Source organism: Aquarana catesbeiana, linkage group LG03 (assembly GCF_042186555.1).
Source record: "Aquarana catesbeiana isolate 2022-GZ linkage group LG03, ASM4218655v1, whole genome shotgun sequence".
Classification (NCBI taxonomy): Eukaryota; Metazoa; Chordata; class Amphibia; order Anura; family Ranidae; genus Aquarana; species Aquarana catesbeiana.
Window position 1 is genome coordinate 657,078,080 of NC_133326.1, and position 18,285 is coordinate 657,096,364.

At 45.0% G+C, this 18,285-nt stretch overlaps 1 protein-coding gene across 5 annotated transcripts in view; it reads left to right on the forward strand.

Moving 5' to 3' along the window:
• The window catches only part of BRME1 (break repair meiotic recombinase recruitment factor 1), a 63,356-nt gene extending 49,235 nt beyond the window's left edge, over positions 1-14,121 (forward strand). For all 5 annotated transcript variants that reach the window (XM_073622765.1, XM_073622766.1, XM_073622767.1 and 2 more), the window contains 2 exons: positions 8,517-8,588; positions 13,530-14,121. In XM_073622765.1, the coding sequence (XP_073478866.1) occupies positions 8,517-8,588; positions 13,530-13,626 (169 nt within the window). In that variant the 3' untranslated portion in view covers positions 13,627-14,121. The remainder of the gene's footprint in view (positions 1-8,516; positions 8,589-13,529) is intronic.
• Positions 14,122-18,285: the final 4,164 nt, after the last annotated feature.

An 18,285-nucleotide genomic window follows, 5' to 3' on the forward strand; every position in this document is an offset into this window, starting at 1 on the left:
CATGTATCATATATTTTAATGGTGAGGTTTGCACCAATATGTTTTTAATACTTAAAATAAAATCTTTTTCATGTTTTAATAAAAAATGTTTACCATAGCTTGCCCTTAAATAAAATTCATGTGCTTTTTTTCCCCCCACAAATAGACATTTCTTTTGGTGGTATTTGATCACCTCTACGTTTTTTTTTTTTTTTGTGCTATAAACAAAAAAAGACCAACAATTTTGAAAAAAAAAAAAACAATATTTTTTTACATTCTGCTATAAAACATATCTAATAAAAAAATGTTGAAAAATCAAATTTCTTCTTCAATTTAGGCCAATATGTATTCTGCTACATATTTTTGGTAAAAAAAAAAATCCCAATAAGCCTATATTGATTGGTTTGCGCAAAAGTTATAGCGTCTGCAAAACTATAGGATATCTTTATGTAATTTTTTTTTGTTTTTTACTAGTAATGGTGGCGATCAGCGACTTATAGCGGGACTGCGACATTGCGGCAGACAATTTGGACACTAGCTGACACTTTTGACACATTTTTGGGGACCAGTGACACTAATACAGTGATCAGTGCTAAATGCACTGTAACTGTACTAATGACACTGGCAGGGAAGGGGTTAACATCAGGGGCGATCAAAGGGTTAAGTGTTTCTCTATGGGGTGCTTTCTAACTGTGGGGAGGTGTTTGTACTGTAAGAAGACAGAGATCTGTGTTCCTGCTTAGCAGAAACATAAGATCTCTGTATTCTCTTGTCACAGAGCGGCGATCTGCCTTGTTTACATAGGCAGACCGCCGTTCTGTCCGCTTTGAGAACGATCGGCAGGTCCCGGTCGAAAACCGTGTCTGTCGGACCCGCTGATTGGCTCCCGCTGTGTACAATCACAGCAGGAGCTGGTCGCCGGCGCCCCAGACCAGGAAGAGTGAACTCACCTACAGGTACGTGATTTTGCGCGCAGAGGCCGCCCCCCCGCTGCAGTAAATGTACGTGGGGTCTCCAGAAGCGGTTAACAATGTATTTAGCTGTTTGTCTGGAGTAAGGATGAGCTCAGGCGTGTTCGCAACCCCACGTGCCCGCGCCCGCCAGGAAGCTGACACTCCGCAGCGCTAATCACAGGCAGTGAGGTATTTCCCGATCCGCGGCTGTACAGATCAGGAAATGTCTCACTACCTGTGATTAGCGCTGCGGAGTGTCAGCTTCCTGGCGGGCGCGGGCACGTGGGGTTGCGAACACGCCTGAGCTCATCCTTACTCCAGACAAACAGCTAAATACATTGTTAACCACTTCTAGAGACCCCACGTACATATACTGCAACAGGGGCGGCCTCTGCGCGCAAAATCACGAACCTGAAGGTGAATTCACTCTTCCTGGTCCGGGGTCCGGTCCCTCTGTGATTGGTTCAACTTGAAATGTCAGACATTTTAAGGCACTTGTGAGCAGTAGCACAACAACCTAGTTACCAAGGGGGAAAAAAAAAACGAATTGCTCGCGCCAAACATCATACCAGCGCTTCAAACTGATACAGCTTGTGATGTAACAGGCCATACTCTGCAGAATGGCAGTTTTATCTGTAGCTGTATTACAGGTTGATTAGTCCTCTTGGCTGGCAATGTACTCTGGGACGTGTTGCCACTAAGGATGAGCTCAGGCGTGTTCGCACAGCCCACGTGCAGAGCCCGCAAGGAAATCGGCGCTGCGCTAATCACAGGCAGTGAGATATTTCCCGATCTCTGCAGCTACACATCGGGACAACGTCTCACTGCCTGTGATTAGCGCAGCGCAGTGCAGACTTCCTGGCGGGCTCTGCACGTGGGCTGTGCGAACACCCCTGAGCTCATCCTTAGTTGCCACCTGTCTGGGATTCACCCGGACAGTTCGGGTTTGGAATCATGCATCCGGGTTTCAGACTGCCTGAAACCCAGACACATTATTCAGACTTGACTATGGCTTCCCAGCAGGATTGCTGACTGCAGTTGTCTAAGCTGCGAGTGTCTGTTACACTCTCTTTCATGCTACCCAAAGCCAACACTAACAATCCCCCCCCAAATACACACACAGACGGGAGAGGAGAAAAGGCTCGATCTGTATCTACCCCTCTGTGTCTGCCCACACGCCAATCCCTGGCGCTGTGCCTCAGAAAAAGAAAGTGGAGGCCGGAAATTTGAAGTCCAGAAGCCTCAGATACATCTGATGTAAGGTGCTGACTGCCAAGGGGTGAGAGAGCTCACCATCCACCCCTGTCTGTGAAGTCTCCCCCTTCTCTCTCTTGCCTCTGAGTGAGTCTACTAAGGTAAATCAGGGTTCCCAGGTCACCCCTTACATCAGAGTTCCCCTTTACACCAGAGGCCACAGTGTTCCCCTGTAACGGTTCCGTTGCCGCCATCTTGCTACACCCCACACTCGTCCACAGTAAGGATACACTAAGAAGGGGGAAAGCGAACATGTTAATACACCCACCGGAGTTTTGCATTTTACACATATTTATAACAGTAAAGTCAATTTATATAGTGAAATACAGTACTTACAACTCCGTCTGACTACTTAAATCTTGAATTTTAAAAGCAGCGGCAACCCCGCTCATCTCACAGGTTTGCTAATCTGACAGAAGTTTAAGATTCAACATCTAAGCAGTCAGACAGAGTTCTAAGTACTGTATTTCACTATAGAAACTCACTTTACTGTTATAAATATGTGTAAAATGAAAAACTTCGGTGGGTGTAGCAATATGTCCGCTTTCCCCCTTCTTAGTGTATCCTTACTGTGGACGAGTGTGGGGTGTAGCAAGATGGCGACGACTGAAGGTCACTTCCGTAGCAAACTGCGATGAGTCGCCGAATATGTCATCACACCCCCTTACATCCGAGTCCTCCCGGGACTTACTGTGGACGAGTGTGGGGTGTAGCAAGATGGCGGCAACGGAAGGTCACTTCCGTAGCAAACTGCGATGAGTCGCCGAATATGTCATCACACCCCCTTACATCCGAGTCCTCCCGGGACTTACTGTGGACGAGTGTGGGGTGTAGCAAGATGGCGGCGACGGAACGTCACTTCCGTAGCAAACTGTGATGAGTCGCCGAAAATGTTGTTACACCCCCTTACATCCGAGTCCTCCCAATACATCCCCCTTAAATCAGGGTTCCCAGAGCATCCCTTATGTCAGAGTCCCCAGAGTTCTCTCTTATATTAGAGTCTGCAGAGCCCCCCCCCCCTTACAGTGAAAGGGGACTCTGCAAGTTCAGATGTAAAATGTACAGTGAAGGGGAACTCTGTGGACTCTGATGTAAAGTGGGGGGGGGGGGCTCTTTTTATTGACTTCATATGATTAGAAAGGTTATTTATTAGCAAAATATATGTATTAAAAATAATTGCTGTGCGTTGCTAAAGTGTTCGGGTTTGACTTGAAGAAAAGGTGGCAACCCTAGTAGCCACATGCATGCTTAGGGTATGTAATTAGCACCAGTCATCCCAGTGTATACAGACAATTTCCATTCTGTGTGCAGGTGAGGTCACAGGTGAGGTCACAGGTGAGGTCACAGGTGAGGTCACAGGTGAGGTCACAGCTCACGTCAAGTGCACACCAAGCTCTGTCCCCGTGTAGCCGGTCAGGTGTGGACACATTGCTCTGTTCGCTTTATCTTTATTAGGATGACCTTTTCTCTGGCAGTCTGCTCTCTCTGATTAGCTTTCAGGTAATGAAGTGTCCTGTAGGGTTCCTGAAGGATTTACGAGTACTGCTCTGTAGGAGTAGACTCTCTTATCTCTACCAGATTGTAGTTTTCTAAACTCTTCACCTCTGACATGTGTCGCCCCCTCCTCCCTACCTCTGCAGAGCTTTTATCAGTCTCCGATCAGAAGGCTGTCTGGTTTTGCCTAAGGGGGCAAGATTCAGAAAGACCAAAAAAAGTGCAAAGTAAATGAATAAGAAATGATTTAAGCTAAAGTCAGTATACATGCCACTATTAAACAGCTATATTAGAGTGTATATCAACCCAAATATAATACTTAAATCCCTACTCTGGGGAGCATAACAAATGACCCTTGCATTGAGCTCTACTTAAATGCTTGTTAAAGCCGGCCATAGACGGTTCAAATCTCGTCCGGTTCAGCAGGGACTGGCCGAGATTCGAGCCATGTATATGGACAGGCTGATTCTACCCAAGTTGATCGATCGATCAGCTTGGATAAAACCAGCATGTCTGTTTTTTTTTTTTAGCCACTAGCAAAAAAAAGCACTGTGTGTTCTCCCAGCAGGGACAGAGGAAGAGATTGCAGCGCACACATTCTAAAAATGACATTTAAATCCTGCAAGGCTATTTAAAACACCTGAACATATTCAACAAATAACCAAAAATTTGGGGATTTGGTCACACTATATGGCCAGATAGCATAGATCCCAACTGTCCCTGATTTGGAGGGACTGTCCCTGATTTAGATCAATGTCCCTCTGTCCCTCTTTCCTCCTCATTTGTCCCTCATTTTGGTCTGATCCATATAGTTATATATAAAATGTACTTTTTATCTATCAAAAAGTGTTTCCCAGTGCTAAATCTTTCATCCAATTTCTAAATTGCTGCATTTGTAAATTCCAAAAGCCAATATAAAGGAATAGTAGTGGTAAAAAAAGCACTTGTGGGTTTAACCAATCCAAATTTTTTTAAGGGGGCGTGGCAAGGGGTGTGTCCTATGCCTGCATACTTTTGCTGATAGGTGTCCCTCATTCCCATCTCAAAATGTTGGGAGGTGTGCATATAGTGCTTAAAGAGGGAGTCCCGTGAAAAAAAAAAAAAAAAAAAATTAAAAGTCAGCAGCTACAAATACTGCAGCTGCTGACTTTTAAAATAAGGACACTTACCTGTCCCAGGGTCCAGCGATGTCGGTCTTAGACAGGTGTCTGCACCCCCCTCCCCCCTGAAAGGTGCCAAATGTGACACCGGAGGGGGGAGGGTTCCGAAAAGCGGAGGTTCAATTTTTGTGTGAACCTCCGCTTTAAGCCCACTACTGCGTCACAGTACCCCATTATCAGTGGGTCCTACGCTATTCATAGATTGAAAGATCCTGCTTCTCAACCATGGGAGAAATACACTCCTCTGTATGGGAGAAATAAAGGATTCCCGGCGCCCCCTACCGGGAGAACACAATAGCTCCATGTGAGGCATCCCCCCCTCCATCAACACTGACTGTTGCATGAAAGAAAATCACACTATCTATGGCTGGCTTACGTCTTTGGGTAGAAGAATAAGCTGTAATGGCTCTGGTGGTAATTCTTACCACCTTCTGAAAAGTGATCCTTTGTAAATTGCTTTTGAGAAGGCAGTGTAGCAGCAGCTGACAGGTGTTTGGGAGATCTCAGTGGGCTAGTTTGACAAGTGGTTCCATCTGTCAAGCTCGGTAGCCTGAGTTAAAATCTCCGTGGCCATGAAGCAAAGGGCTCTTTTAGGCATGGGGTGGTAAACACTGGTGGCTGAGCTGGAGTTTCACTGCCCCCCCAGCCACCCACCACAATTCCAACAATACATCCTGATAGGGCTGTACACATGCCACAGGCGTGGCAATCTTAAAGTGGTTGTTTGCCCTCTTTAACATTGGAGCGATTTGACTGGTCAGATTGCATGACCAGTCGCAGCCTATTGCCGGCAATGGCACCGTTCCAACAACTTTTCGCAAAAGTAGTTTCTGCACTCCTTTTGCCGATTTCGGGTGTGACTTCAATAGACATCTGTGCAGGAAGCCGCACAGGTGCCTTTCAAGTAGCACCTGAAATCGTGCTGACCTGCTACTTTGAAATCACGCTACTTCAAGTAAAGTAGCTTGACTTCAAAGTAGCATCAGTGTGAACCAGGGCTAAACCTCAGACATGAAATATGAACAACGCATATCCCTCTATAGTTTGTACTTGTACTATGTTACCAGCACTAAGCGTCATTTCTGTCTGCTTCATTCTTCTGCTATCAGCATAAATCACCTATGACAAATTTTCCTGGCACCAAGAGAAAAAAGGTGACAGGGGAGGGAGCTCCAGCTGATTGACGGCCTTAGCTCTGTTCCTGCGTGCTGTGTGTGTGTGTGTGTGGGGGCTCCCTTCCCTCCATTCAGCTCTCAGAGCTCTCATCGCTGAGATCTGCAGAGTGTAACTTCAGATCTCCACCCCCTTTTTTTGAACTCTCAGACAAGCTTATAAATTCTGGACTTTGAACAGATGTAGAGAAGACTGAAGATAAACCGGTACAACTTATGTAGGAGGATTTGTTTAATCTCTGTGTATCAGGGGACGCTGCTGCGACGGGGGGGAGGGTACAGGACACTACTGTGATGCTTTCTTTTTGTTAGGCCTCATGCACACGAGACACTGTTAAACTCGCGTTCAGAGGCAGTTGGACACGTTTTTCAACTGCCCCTGAACCCATTCAATGTTATCCTATGTGTCCATGTACACAGTCTCGTTTTTTGGCGTTTTTAGGCAGTTGCGTTTAACCTCGTTTTTCAGTTGGACACTATAACATATCCAAATTTGGGGTTCCTAGCACCAAGTGGCCCCGAGATACAGGGCCCCAAAGTCGGGTCACAAAATGTCATTCTCTGCTGCAGAAGTTCTTGACATTTTGCGACCCGACTTTGGGGCCCCGTATGTCGGGGCCACTTAGTGCTAGGAAATTTGGATATGTTGTAATGCTAGTTCCACTGTGTTAACACACCAAATTTGGGGTTACTATCACCAAGTGGCCCCAAAGTTGGGTCGCAAAATGTCGTTCTCTGCTCTGCAGACGCTTCCAGCCGCAAACGCGGCTAAACGCGGCATGCAAAAGCGGCAAAACGGGCGTTTCTAAACGCCGGTTTCAGCTTTTAAAAACCTGTGTTCAGCAGAGTTTGCACCGGCGTCTCGTGTGCATGAGGCATTAGGATCTTGATAGTTTTTTTTTTTTTTTTTAAAAAGGATGCCACGTAGTAGACCCATAGCTCCCAACTGTCCCTGATTTCAAGGGACTGTCCCTGATTTGGAACAAAGTCCCTCTGTCCCTCTTTCCTCCTCATCTGTCCCTCATTTTGGTCTGATCTATACAATTGTATAGAAAATGAACTATTTATCTTTCAAAAAGTGTTTCCCAGTGCTAAACCTTTCATACAATGTCTAAATTGCTGCATTTGTACATTTCAAAAGCCAATATAAAGGAATATTAGTGGTAAAAAAAGGCACTTGTGGGTTTAACTGATCATTTATTTTGCATAATTCTCCTTTAAGGGGGCGTGGCAGGGGGTGTGTCCTATGCCTGCATACTTTTGCTAATAGGTGTCCATCGTTCTCATCTCAAAAAGTTGGGAGGTATGGTAGACCGCCCATGGTAATGCATGGTAAAAACATGTGATGTTAACATCCATTGAGAGGTAAAATAACAAAACCAGCTTATTCAATATCAGTTCAACAATTTCTACCACCGTTTATCGCCTCTAGCTGTCCTCAGTCTGATGGCCAGCATCACGCAACCCACCTCCTCCTAGCCCAGGTCATCCTGGATCTGTCCCAGCCTGTGAACAGACAGTGAAAGGAGAAGCAGCACAATGATGAGCTCATCTCTTCCTGTCACTCTGCTCTCTCCTCCTATCAGCATGCTTCTTGTCAGCATGTGAACTGAATGGCTTCTCATTCTGTTTTTTTCACTGCCACTGCAGGAGGCTAATCCCAGGTCACATTCAGTTGCTTACACTGCTTCCATTTAAAAAAAATACATTCAGTGATGTAATAATGGCTACAGAGCCTTTTATCGCTCAGTACTCCCTGCAGAGCCGATGGGGGACAGATGTAGCATCCGATCAATGCTGCATCCACCTAGGTGAGTCTTAAAGTCCATACTTCGCTTTTTATTGTTTTATTCAGTATTGAAACAATACAGAACATAAACGTAAAAGTCAAGTTCCAGTAAATGTACAAATATGCATATAGATAAAAGTAATATAAAATGCAAGACCTCACAATGATTCTAATAAAAGTAAAGATCACTAATGCCACGTACACACGACCGGACTTTCGACGGACTGAATCACGTCGGACTTTTCGACGGACTTTCGTCGAATCGGACTTGTCTAACACAATCACATCAAAGTCCGACGGATTCGACCGTGATGAGGTACGACCGGACTAGAATAAGGAAGTTCATAGCCAGTAGCCAATAGCTGCCCTAGCGTCGGTTTTCGTCCGTCGGACTAGCATACAGACGAGCGGATTTTCCGACCGGACTCGAGTCCGTCTGAAAGATTTGAAACATGTTCTAAATCTAAAGTCCGTCACATTTTTGACAGAAAAGGTCCGCTGCAGGTCCGATGAAGCCCACACACGGTCGAATTGCCGACGGATTCGTTCCGTCGGACAAGTTTGGTCGAAAAGTCCGGCCGTGTGTACACGGCCTAAGACATCCATACTTTTAAAGGGCAACTCCATTTTTGTGGTGAAAAAAATAGCAAATGTTCACAGGGCCTTAGAGTTGGTCAATGGAACCCTGAAATGATCCTCTGTGTTTCCTGAACAGACAAGAAGAGAGAAGATGGGAGGATGCCTCATCCACTGTTCAGGGCCTCATCCTGGAGCTGTCCAATCTCAAGTAAGCATTCCCATGCTTGGTGCTTTCAAAGGGATACAATCATTGTTTTAAGTCAATGTAAATTGGGTTGCCTTTCTTTATAAAAAAAAAAAAAACATAATCATGAACTTATCCTTTTTTCCGCACCCCCTACCCCCCCACCTAAAGCATCCCACCTTCCCGTCCCAAGATGAATAGTATTATCCAGCCTGTGGCTGCTGACTCCCACAAAGTGTACTTCTGTGTGAATCTTGTTTGCACCGGAGTATAGATTCCCATGGAGGTCCTGAAGCTGGGGGAATGTAACCATTGCAGGGTGCAGGACGGAGGTAAGTATACATCTAGGGGTAGGGTAGGATCATCTAGGTGGGGCAAAAATCATAAGCACACTTTATTTGTTGAACATTTATGGAAGAAGCAAAATCATGACGGCTTATATATTTCTATTATGACAGGTGAATGTAAAACAGTATAAGCCTCGGTTTACACTATGAACCACATGTGAATTGCACAGGAACTGCGCCGCATTCATGTTCAATTATCTTATAGGTTAAAACCACGCACTTGTGCACAAAGCAAAAAAAAAAAAGCTGTGATTGAAGCAGCAAACAGAAGATATTCTTTCTTATGTATATACATTTTAAAATTAACTAATTGCCTACTAGGCACTTTCACCCCTTCCTTCCCAGGCCAATTTTCAGCTTTCAGACTTTGAATGACAATTGCGCGGTCATGCAACACCGAAGACCGAAAATTTAGAAAAATTAAAAAAAAATGTTTTATAGTTCGTTATAAAATTTTTATAACAAAAGGTACTTTTTCTCCTTCACCGATGTGCGCTGATGAGGCTGCACTGATGAGCACTAAAAGGCTGCACTGATGGGGCGGCACTGATGAGGCGACACTAATGGGTACTGGTAGGCACTGACTGGTGGGCACTGATGGGGCTTCACTGATAGCCAGCACTGAAGGGGACTAAAGGGCACTGATAGGTGGCACTGATGAGCAATGATTGACAGCACTGTAGGGCACTGATTGGCAGCACTGTAGGGCACTGATTGCCAGCACTGGTGGGCACTGATTGCCAGCACTGGTGGGCACTGATAGGCAGCACTGGTGGGAACTGTTAGGATTGCAATGATAATCAGGACAATGCTAATCCGTGCCCTGATTATCAGTGTGGATGTCCCTTTCACACAAGCTGGTTATCAACTCTCCTCTCCTCACATTGTCAGTGTGAGGAAAGGAATGCCGATAACCGGCTTGTGTGTACATCGTGATCAGCTGTCATTGGACACAGCTGATCACGTGGTAAAGGATGGCTGTTATTGGCCCTTTACCCTGATCTCTGATCAGCTGTGTCCTAAGTATGCAGCTATCACAGTGCATGCAGGCACCACGATCACGGGAGGACATCCATGGACGTCTTTCCGCTATAGCACGGGCGGGAATCTGGTTACATTATACTTGTTTACAGTGCATGAATAACAGTAAACATATAATAATATATAAATTGTCAGATAACAGATAGTTACATAGTTACATAGTTACATAGTTAGTAAGGTTGAATAAAGACACCAGTCCATCCAGTTCAACCTGAGTGAGTGTGTGTCTACAACCCTGACCCTTGTTCCTAACCCTGTACATCGCACACTCACATCAGTCCCTACCCTCAATCAAAGGTCCCCATTCACATACTAGGGCCAATTTTGGACAGAAGCCAATTCACCTACCAGCATGTCTTTGGAGTGTGGGAGGAAACCGGAGTACCCGGAGGAAACCCACACAGGCACAGGGAGAACATGCAAACTCCAGGCAGGTAGTGTCGTGGTTGGGATTCGAACCAGCGACCCTTTTTACTGCTAGGCGAGAGTGCTAACCACTGCACCACTGTGCCGCCCTAACCACTAGATAATAAGTGAATAAAAAAAAAGTCCATATAAAAAGTCCCATCCAGGGTGTGCTGACAAGTAAAAGATTGTTTCTTCCTGTTATGATAAAGTGCCACCACCAGACACCATCACCCAAAGTAATAACGGGGTACACGCTTACCAGCTTTCCATGACCACCTTGATTCAAGAGTGATCACAAAGCACTTGTATAATCTCCTTGGAAAACAAGGTTATCTGCCAAACAGCCTCAATGTAAACCAGGGGCACCATCAGTTGGATATACATAACCCGTAAAAAAAGTGTAAAAAACTTTAAAAAATGCTTTATTGTATAAAGAAATACATTTACACAAAGTTAAAAAACATGTGCATGTATAAATAATCACCAAACCAGCATAGACATCCACTTTCTGGTACGTGATGATGTCAGTAAGAGGCTCCACTCAATGAGTTTCGTCATCAAAAGACGTCTTTCAGGGCACTGTGAACACATATAATGTTTGCTTATGTTTAGCGCAACACACTTTAATTTGAACGTATATTCCTGTTCAATTCACATGCAAATCAGTTCGGTGTGATTTGACCCCATTCGTTTTGAGTCAAGCATGCACCAATTCTGGAACTGCACTGCGTTTTCAACCTGCGCTTGGGGTATCCTTAAATAGTAATGACACTCGCTGCAGAACGCAAAGGCAGAGCGGTTTGAATGTGGTGCGGGAAGCGCACATGGAATGCAGGGTTTCCCACTCCGCATTAGTGTGAGCCTAGGCTTAAACCCAAAACCAAAAATGTAATACTTTGCAGCTTACCAATCATTAGATGTGGTGGCTGCATTTGTTTTCTTTTGTAGGCTTTTTCTCCCTCTGTTTTCACCTGGTGATCTGGCCAGTAACACACCCCCTGTATTAAAGTGCCTCCACTTTGAATGAAGGAGCACAGGGGGCACCTTTGGACAGCAGCATTGTTAATCTGGGGGGAGGGGAGTGTTAGATGGACTAGCAGATCTAACAAATTGAAGCCAAACTCCAGCTATTACTTTATAGGCAGTTAGAGCAACTGTTTTCTTTTTCATTTAAGATAAAGGTTTTAAATAAAGAAATAAATAAAAACTGATCACTGTAAGCACCCCGGTCAGTAGTGAATGGTTTGTCTCAACCCTGTAACTGCTACATCTGAAGGAGAGCTTGCAACAGACTTAGGCCCCTTTCAGACCTACGGATCCATTTTTACTCATCCGCTTGCTCAGCGGGGATCACTCCGTTGATCCCTGCTGAGCCGGCGGATGACAAGTCCCGCCTTTGCACACTAAGCAGGGACAGACCTGTGAGAGCTCCGCTCTCTGCTATGGGGGATCGGATGATTACGGACCGCCTGTCCGTTTTCATCTGATCCGCCAGACAGGCGGAAAATATGACATCCATCCGTCTGGATTTTGCGGATCGGATCGGGCGGATTGGATGTCAGCGGGCATGTCACCTCTGACATCCGTCACTCCATAGAGCTGTATGGCGCCACCGTTCAGATCCGCCTGAAAAAACTGACAGGCGCATCTGATCGGTCCGCACGTGTGAAAGGGGCCTTACTGGCTGTTAATAAGGGAAATAATGGTTTAAAAAGAAAACAAATGCAGAATCACATCTAAGATTTGGTAAGCTGCAATATAATAAATGTTTGTTTTTGGGTTTAATAACACTTTAACCACCTGAGTATCAGTATGTATGCTCATTACAATACTATTTCTCAATTTTCAGCATTGTGGTAGTTTGACTGACAAAACTATGTCAGTCAGCACGGCAACATGTCCTTGCCATGCAAGTTATATGTCACTTTTTTGAAACAAAGCTTTCTTCAGTAGGGTAATAAATAAGAAATGTCCACTGGATTTTTATTTTTTATTCCATAGGAAAAAAGGTAAAAAAAGGTGAAAAAGTAATTTCCTTTACAATGTGTTATAAAACGTATCAAATAAAAATGCCAGGACAATGCAGTTTTTTTATTTAAATGAAGAAACATTCTGGTATTGCGATGGTTAAAACATGGAGCTTGGTATTGATGCACTATATACAGGGCGACATTACTGTACAGGTCTTACACAGGATGGAGGCGGGAGAGGAGGTAAAAAGGTTTAAAGCGGAGCTCCACCCAAAAGGTGATGCTCCGCTTGTCTGCCTCCTCCCCCCCTCCGGTGCCACATTTGGCACCTTTGAAGGGGGGGGGAGGGAACGGATACCTGTTTTTGACAGGTACCCGCTCCCACTTCCTGCTGAGTTTGCCGTGGCGAACTCAGCCTGGAAGTTCGGCTCCCGCTGCAGCCGGCCCATTGAGAAAGCGCAGCGCAATTCGCCGCAAGGCTTCACTGCCGGTTTCCCTTACCGAAGATGGTGGCATCAGCACCCGAGAGCTGATTCAAGAATCGGCTTGGATGAGGACATCACTGGATCCCTGGGCAGGTAAGTAAGTGCCCTAATAGTAAAAGTCAGCAGCTACTTTTAATTTTTTGGTGTGGGCTCTGCTTTAATCTACAGGATACATACAGTGGTAGGATTGAGATGGGGGGGGGGTTAATGTGTAGGATGAGATGGGAGATGAAGGGGTTAAAATTCAGCCACTGCAGAGACAGGATAAAGCTGAGATTTACAGAGGAGGAGGGAGTTGAAAGGGTTAAAAACAATCCCACAAAAGAATGAATACTCTGAATATCTGCCCCTGCCGGGGTCTTCTACCAATGCATGAATAATTTGTTCTTCCTTCCTCCCTTTCTTATGTTGTAAGGGGAGGGGTCGCCAATGTAAACACTAGTGTGTTTACATTTGTGATCGGTCCTCACAGCAATCGCAAGGTACAGAGCCATTCAAGTCACCTCTGTACACCGTGCCTGTGATCTGAGCCGTCCTGTGACGGCTTAGGGTCAGAGCCATTCGTAGGCGCACTGTTCACCCAAGGGCGTTTTCTGCACTGGTGTTTATCAATGTCAGTGCAGAAATGAACATCCACTTCTAGGGTTAGGTAATCTGGGAATTTGAGTATGTAGCAGATAATATGTCTTTTTTTTTTTTTTTTTTTTTTCCTAGTCGCCTCATTATGAGCACGTACCGGGACCTCCGTCAGAAGAGAGTGCGGTACCCCCAAGGCAGAGGTGCTGCACGAAAGAGACGCAGAGAAATGTAACTAATACCACACGTCTGGTTTCTATTCATTGTTCAGCAGGTTTATAGTTTGGTATTTTATCCTAAAATTCATCCATGGTCATAGCTTTCTAAGCCATTTTGTATGCTGTTTTCCAATTTGTACCCTATTCTGGCTGTTTTGATATCTTGGATGCTTTGATCTATTTTGTTTTCCACCAGGCAGCCATCTTGTTTGCTGTTACAGTATACAGACTATTAGTTCTCTAGAGAGCATTGGGGAGGCATGAGGCACTGAGTGGTACAAGACTCCGCAATGTTACTGGTTTCTATAGAATTACAAGGCTTCCTTGTGGTGAATAGCAGTGCCGGGCACAAACATTTTCTTGACATTTGAGTCAGAATGACAGGTTCTCTTTTGTATTTTTTACCACAAAGATAAAAAAAAAAAAAGTTTTCTTTTATGTTGCAGATTTTTTATTGATGTCAATAAAACGTAATAAAATTTTATGAGAATTAAAAAACTTATATTATTACCTTCTAGAGATCTGAAGAACAGAAAATTTCCTTAGAGGCGGGACTTTGAAGTCACTTTGACACAAGTCAATTAAAGTAGATTTAAAGCAGAGTTCCACCCAAAAATGGAACTTCCGCTTTTCGGAATCCTCCCCCCCCCTTCGGTGTCACATTTGGCACCTTTCAGGGGGGAGCAGATCTCTGTCTTTTGCTCCCACTTCCGGGCATAGATAGCCGAGCCACCCGCGGGTATCTACACCACTTCCGGCGCCTTCTCCACCCCCCCCCCCCCTGCTGTCCTCTGGGAGACACACAGGTCCCAGAAGACAGCAGGTACCAGTGGGGTCGCGCATGCGCAGTAGAGAAGGGATGGGTCGGCTTCGGGTGCTGACATTGCGGGCGCCCTGGACAGGTACCATATATACTCAAGTATAAGTCGGACTGAATATAAGCCGAAGCACCTAATTTTACCACAAAAAACTTACTGGGAAAACTTATTGACTCCAGTATAAGCCTAGGGTGAGAAATGCGCAGCTACTGTAAGTGGAAAAGAGGGTCAACAATGCCCATTTGCAGCCTCACTGTACCCATTTGCAGTCATAGGTCCCCCGAACTTCAAACTCGGTAGTTAAGGGTTCCTAGATGCCCCCTAGTTGCAGCCAAAGTTTGGGGTCTCTGGACCCAAAGGGTCCCGAAATGACATTGCTGCAGATGGATACAGTTGACTGAATTTGGGGCCCCGTATCTCGGGGCCACTTAGTGCTAGGAACCCCAAATTTGGGGTAAAGTCAGCCAGTGGAACTAGCACCCCAATATATCCAAAGCTGGGGTTCCTAGCACCAAGTGGCCCCAAGATACAGGGCCCCAAATTCGGTTCAGAAAATGTCAAGCATTTTTCTGCAGCAGAGAATGACATTTTCTGAACCAAGTTTGGGGCCCTGTATCTCGGGGCCACTTCGTGCTAGGAACCCCAGCTTTGGATATGTTGTGGTATTAGTTCCACTGGGTTTGCACACCAAATTTGGGGATTCCTAGCACAAAGTGGCCCCGAGATATGAGGCCCCAAATTTGGTTCGGAAAATGACATTTTTTGCTGCAGAAAAGTGCTTGACTCGAGTATAAGCCGAGGGGGGCACTTTCAGCACAAAAAAATGTGCTGAAAAACTCGGCTTATACTCCAGTATATACGGTAAGTGTTCTTATTTTAAAAGTCAGCAGCTGCGGTATTTGTAGCTGCTGACTTAAAAAAAAAAAAAAATGAGGCGGAACTCCACTTTAAAATGTATGTAGTTTATTAAACACACATTGGGAAAAAACATTTTCATGCAAAAGATGTAACATAGGTGACTATAAATGCACAGACATGTGAAGATGAGATGACAACAGGAGATGATCTCCAGCCAACGCATTGCAGAATTTAAAATACAACTCCTTCATCGGGGAGTAGAGGAGATATCCAATGTCTATGATATAAACACAAGGGTCAAAAACAATAACAGTAACAGAGATCTGAATGTTTATCCCATTGTGCGGCATGATGAGTACAGCAAATTTATTGAAGTACAAAACACAAATGTGGAGACTTTAGGCGATGCTGCCTGGGACATTTATACAAATAAAGAGAACCGGGCTTTTCAAGACCTCTTGCACACTGCTGCCTAAAAACTGTGTTTTTAGGCATGCAGGCCTTTTTTTCTACACTGATCTAAATGCAGGCCGTTTGTTTTCAATGTGCCAGTACACACAGGCGCATAGACATTTGCTGCACAAAGATTAAATTGGTTGTATCACAACAGGATGGAACTGTGGACACAGAAATGGTAGAGAAAGTGGCACCTCCTAACTAGGTTGGAAAACTACATTGGACAATATCACGGATTTATAGGCACAAAGGTACACAAAGTTCGATAAAAAAGTTATTATACTTTATTACAAAAATGATTCAAATATAAACACGCTATAAAATAGCACAAAACAAATATTGAAAATATGTATAACACCACCATAACCACCAAGACCCATTCCTGGTAGACCTAAGGACAGTAGCCAGTATCCAATCAGGCTTGGTGTAGGTAGATGTGGTATAATAACCAGGAGCGGCCCCGTCCATTAGGAGCGCCCGGGCACCGCCCCCCTATCCCCACCACCCCCTATATGCAATGGATAGATTCATCCATAGCATGAATCTATCCACTGCCGCTGCAGCCGCCCCCTATTCATGTGTCCGACCCCTTTCGCACCAGAATTATAGCGGCCAGGGTTTTTTTTTTTTTTTCGAAGCACTGATTAGAGCCATAGGCTCTAATAGGCTTCAAAATAGGGTGGACTCGGGGACGTAGAGCATTGCGTCTGGAGCCCACCCAGGTGTGTTGCAACAGCGAATGAAAATTCGCTGTTGCAACACTGATCCTCCTCCCGGCCAATCGGGAGGCAGATATGAAACCTGTTTCTTGATTATCCAAAACGTCTGGCGGTCCTATTAGACGCCTAGCGCCGGGAGGAGGAAAGAGGCGGAAGCTGCTTCAGGAGAGGACACCGGAGCAGCTTTCCCCGAGCCCGCTGTGCTCTCACTGCCTACATCCTAAGGACAGCGGGTGGTGGTAGGGGAGTGTGTTAGTGCCGCGGGGGGGGGGTAGTGCCGCTCCACTGGTGGCCCGAGGGTGGGGGTTGTTGGCCCCCCCCAAAAAAAACCTCACCAGCCGCCATTGATAATAATGCTCTACATGTTGCGTGCATCAGTGTTTCCTCGGGAGCTTAGGCAGATATTCTAAGTAAACAGAAACAAATAATAATTCGTAAGGATAACAATCACCTCTTGATATAGTCATACTAATGTCAAACATGGCATTGGTCATCAACCCTCCAACTGGTGCAGATCACTCATAGTGTGCAGCGGGGATCAACGGAGCGATCCCCGCTGAGCAAGCAGAGTACTAAAAACGGACAGCCCCGTGTAAAAGGGGCCTAAAGCCGAAATTCAGTCTGCTTATATTATACCTTCCCTAGTTTCTCCTTTTCCCCCTCATCAACATGATAATTACATTTTTACGACCACCTGCCTGCAATATACTGCGAACGGTGTAGGCAAAGCGAGGTACCCGTACATCGCTGGCTTCTTCCAGGTACAGGACCCACTGTGATTATACTGCAGGGACCTGCTGACTGGCTGTGTACAATCCCAGCCCAGAGCTCTGTGTTGACAAACAACACAGAGCTCTATACAGAGAGAACAATCTCTAACTTATAGATCTTTTAGTAAAAGCAACACACCGCACATACCTTACACATAGTTGCCTTGAAAAAGTTTTCATACCCCTTGAAATTTTCCACATTTTGTCATGTTACAAAAAAAATTTAAATGTAATTTAGTGGGATTTTCCGTGATAGACCAACACAAAGTGCCACATAATTGTGAAGTGGAAGGAAAATGATAAATTTTTTTTTACAATTTTTTACATTTTTTACAAATGAATATGTGAAAAGTGTGGGGTACATTTGTATTCAGCCCCCCTGAGTCAATACTTTGTAGAATCACCTTTCACTGCAATTACATCTGCAAGTCTTTTTGGGGATGTCTCTACCAGCTTTGCACATCTAGAGAGGGACATTCTCACCCATTCTTCTTTGCAAAATAGCTCAAGCTCTGTCAGATTGGATGGAGAGCGTCTGTGAACAGCAATTTTCATGTCTTGCCACAGATTCTCAATTGGATTTAGGTCTGGACTTTGACTGAGTCATTATAACACATGAATATGTTTTCATCTAAACCATTCCATTGTAGCTCTGGCTGTATGTTTAGGGTCGTTGTCCTGCTGGAAGGAGAACCTCCGCCCCAGTCTGAAGTCTTTTGCAGACTCTAATGCCGCGTACACACGGTCGGAATTTCTGACAACAAATGTTCGATGGGAGCTTGTTGACGGAAATTCCAACCGTGTGTATGCTCCATCGGACATTTTATGTCGGAATTTCCGACAACAAAAATTTGAGAGCTGGATCTCAAATTTTCCGACAACAAAATCCTATGTCGGAAATTCCGAGTGTGTGTAGACAATTCCGACGCACAAAATTCCACGCATGCTCGGAATCAAGTAGAAGAGCCGCACTGGCTATTGAACTTCAGTCTTCTTGGCTCGTCTTGACGTTCGGAATTTCCCACAACATTTGTGTGACCGTGTTTATGCAAGAC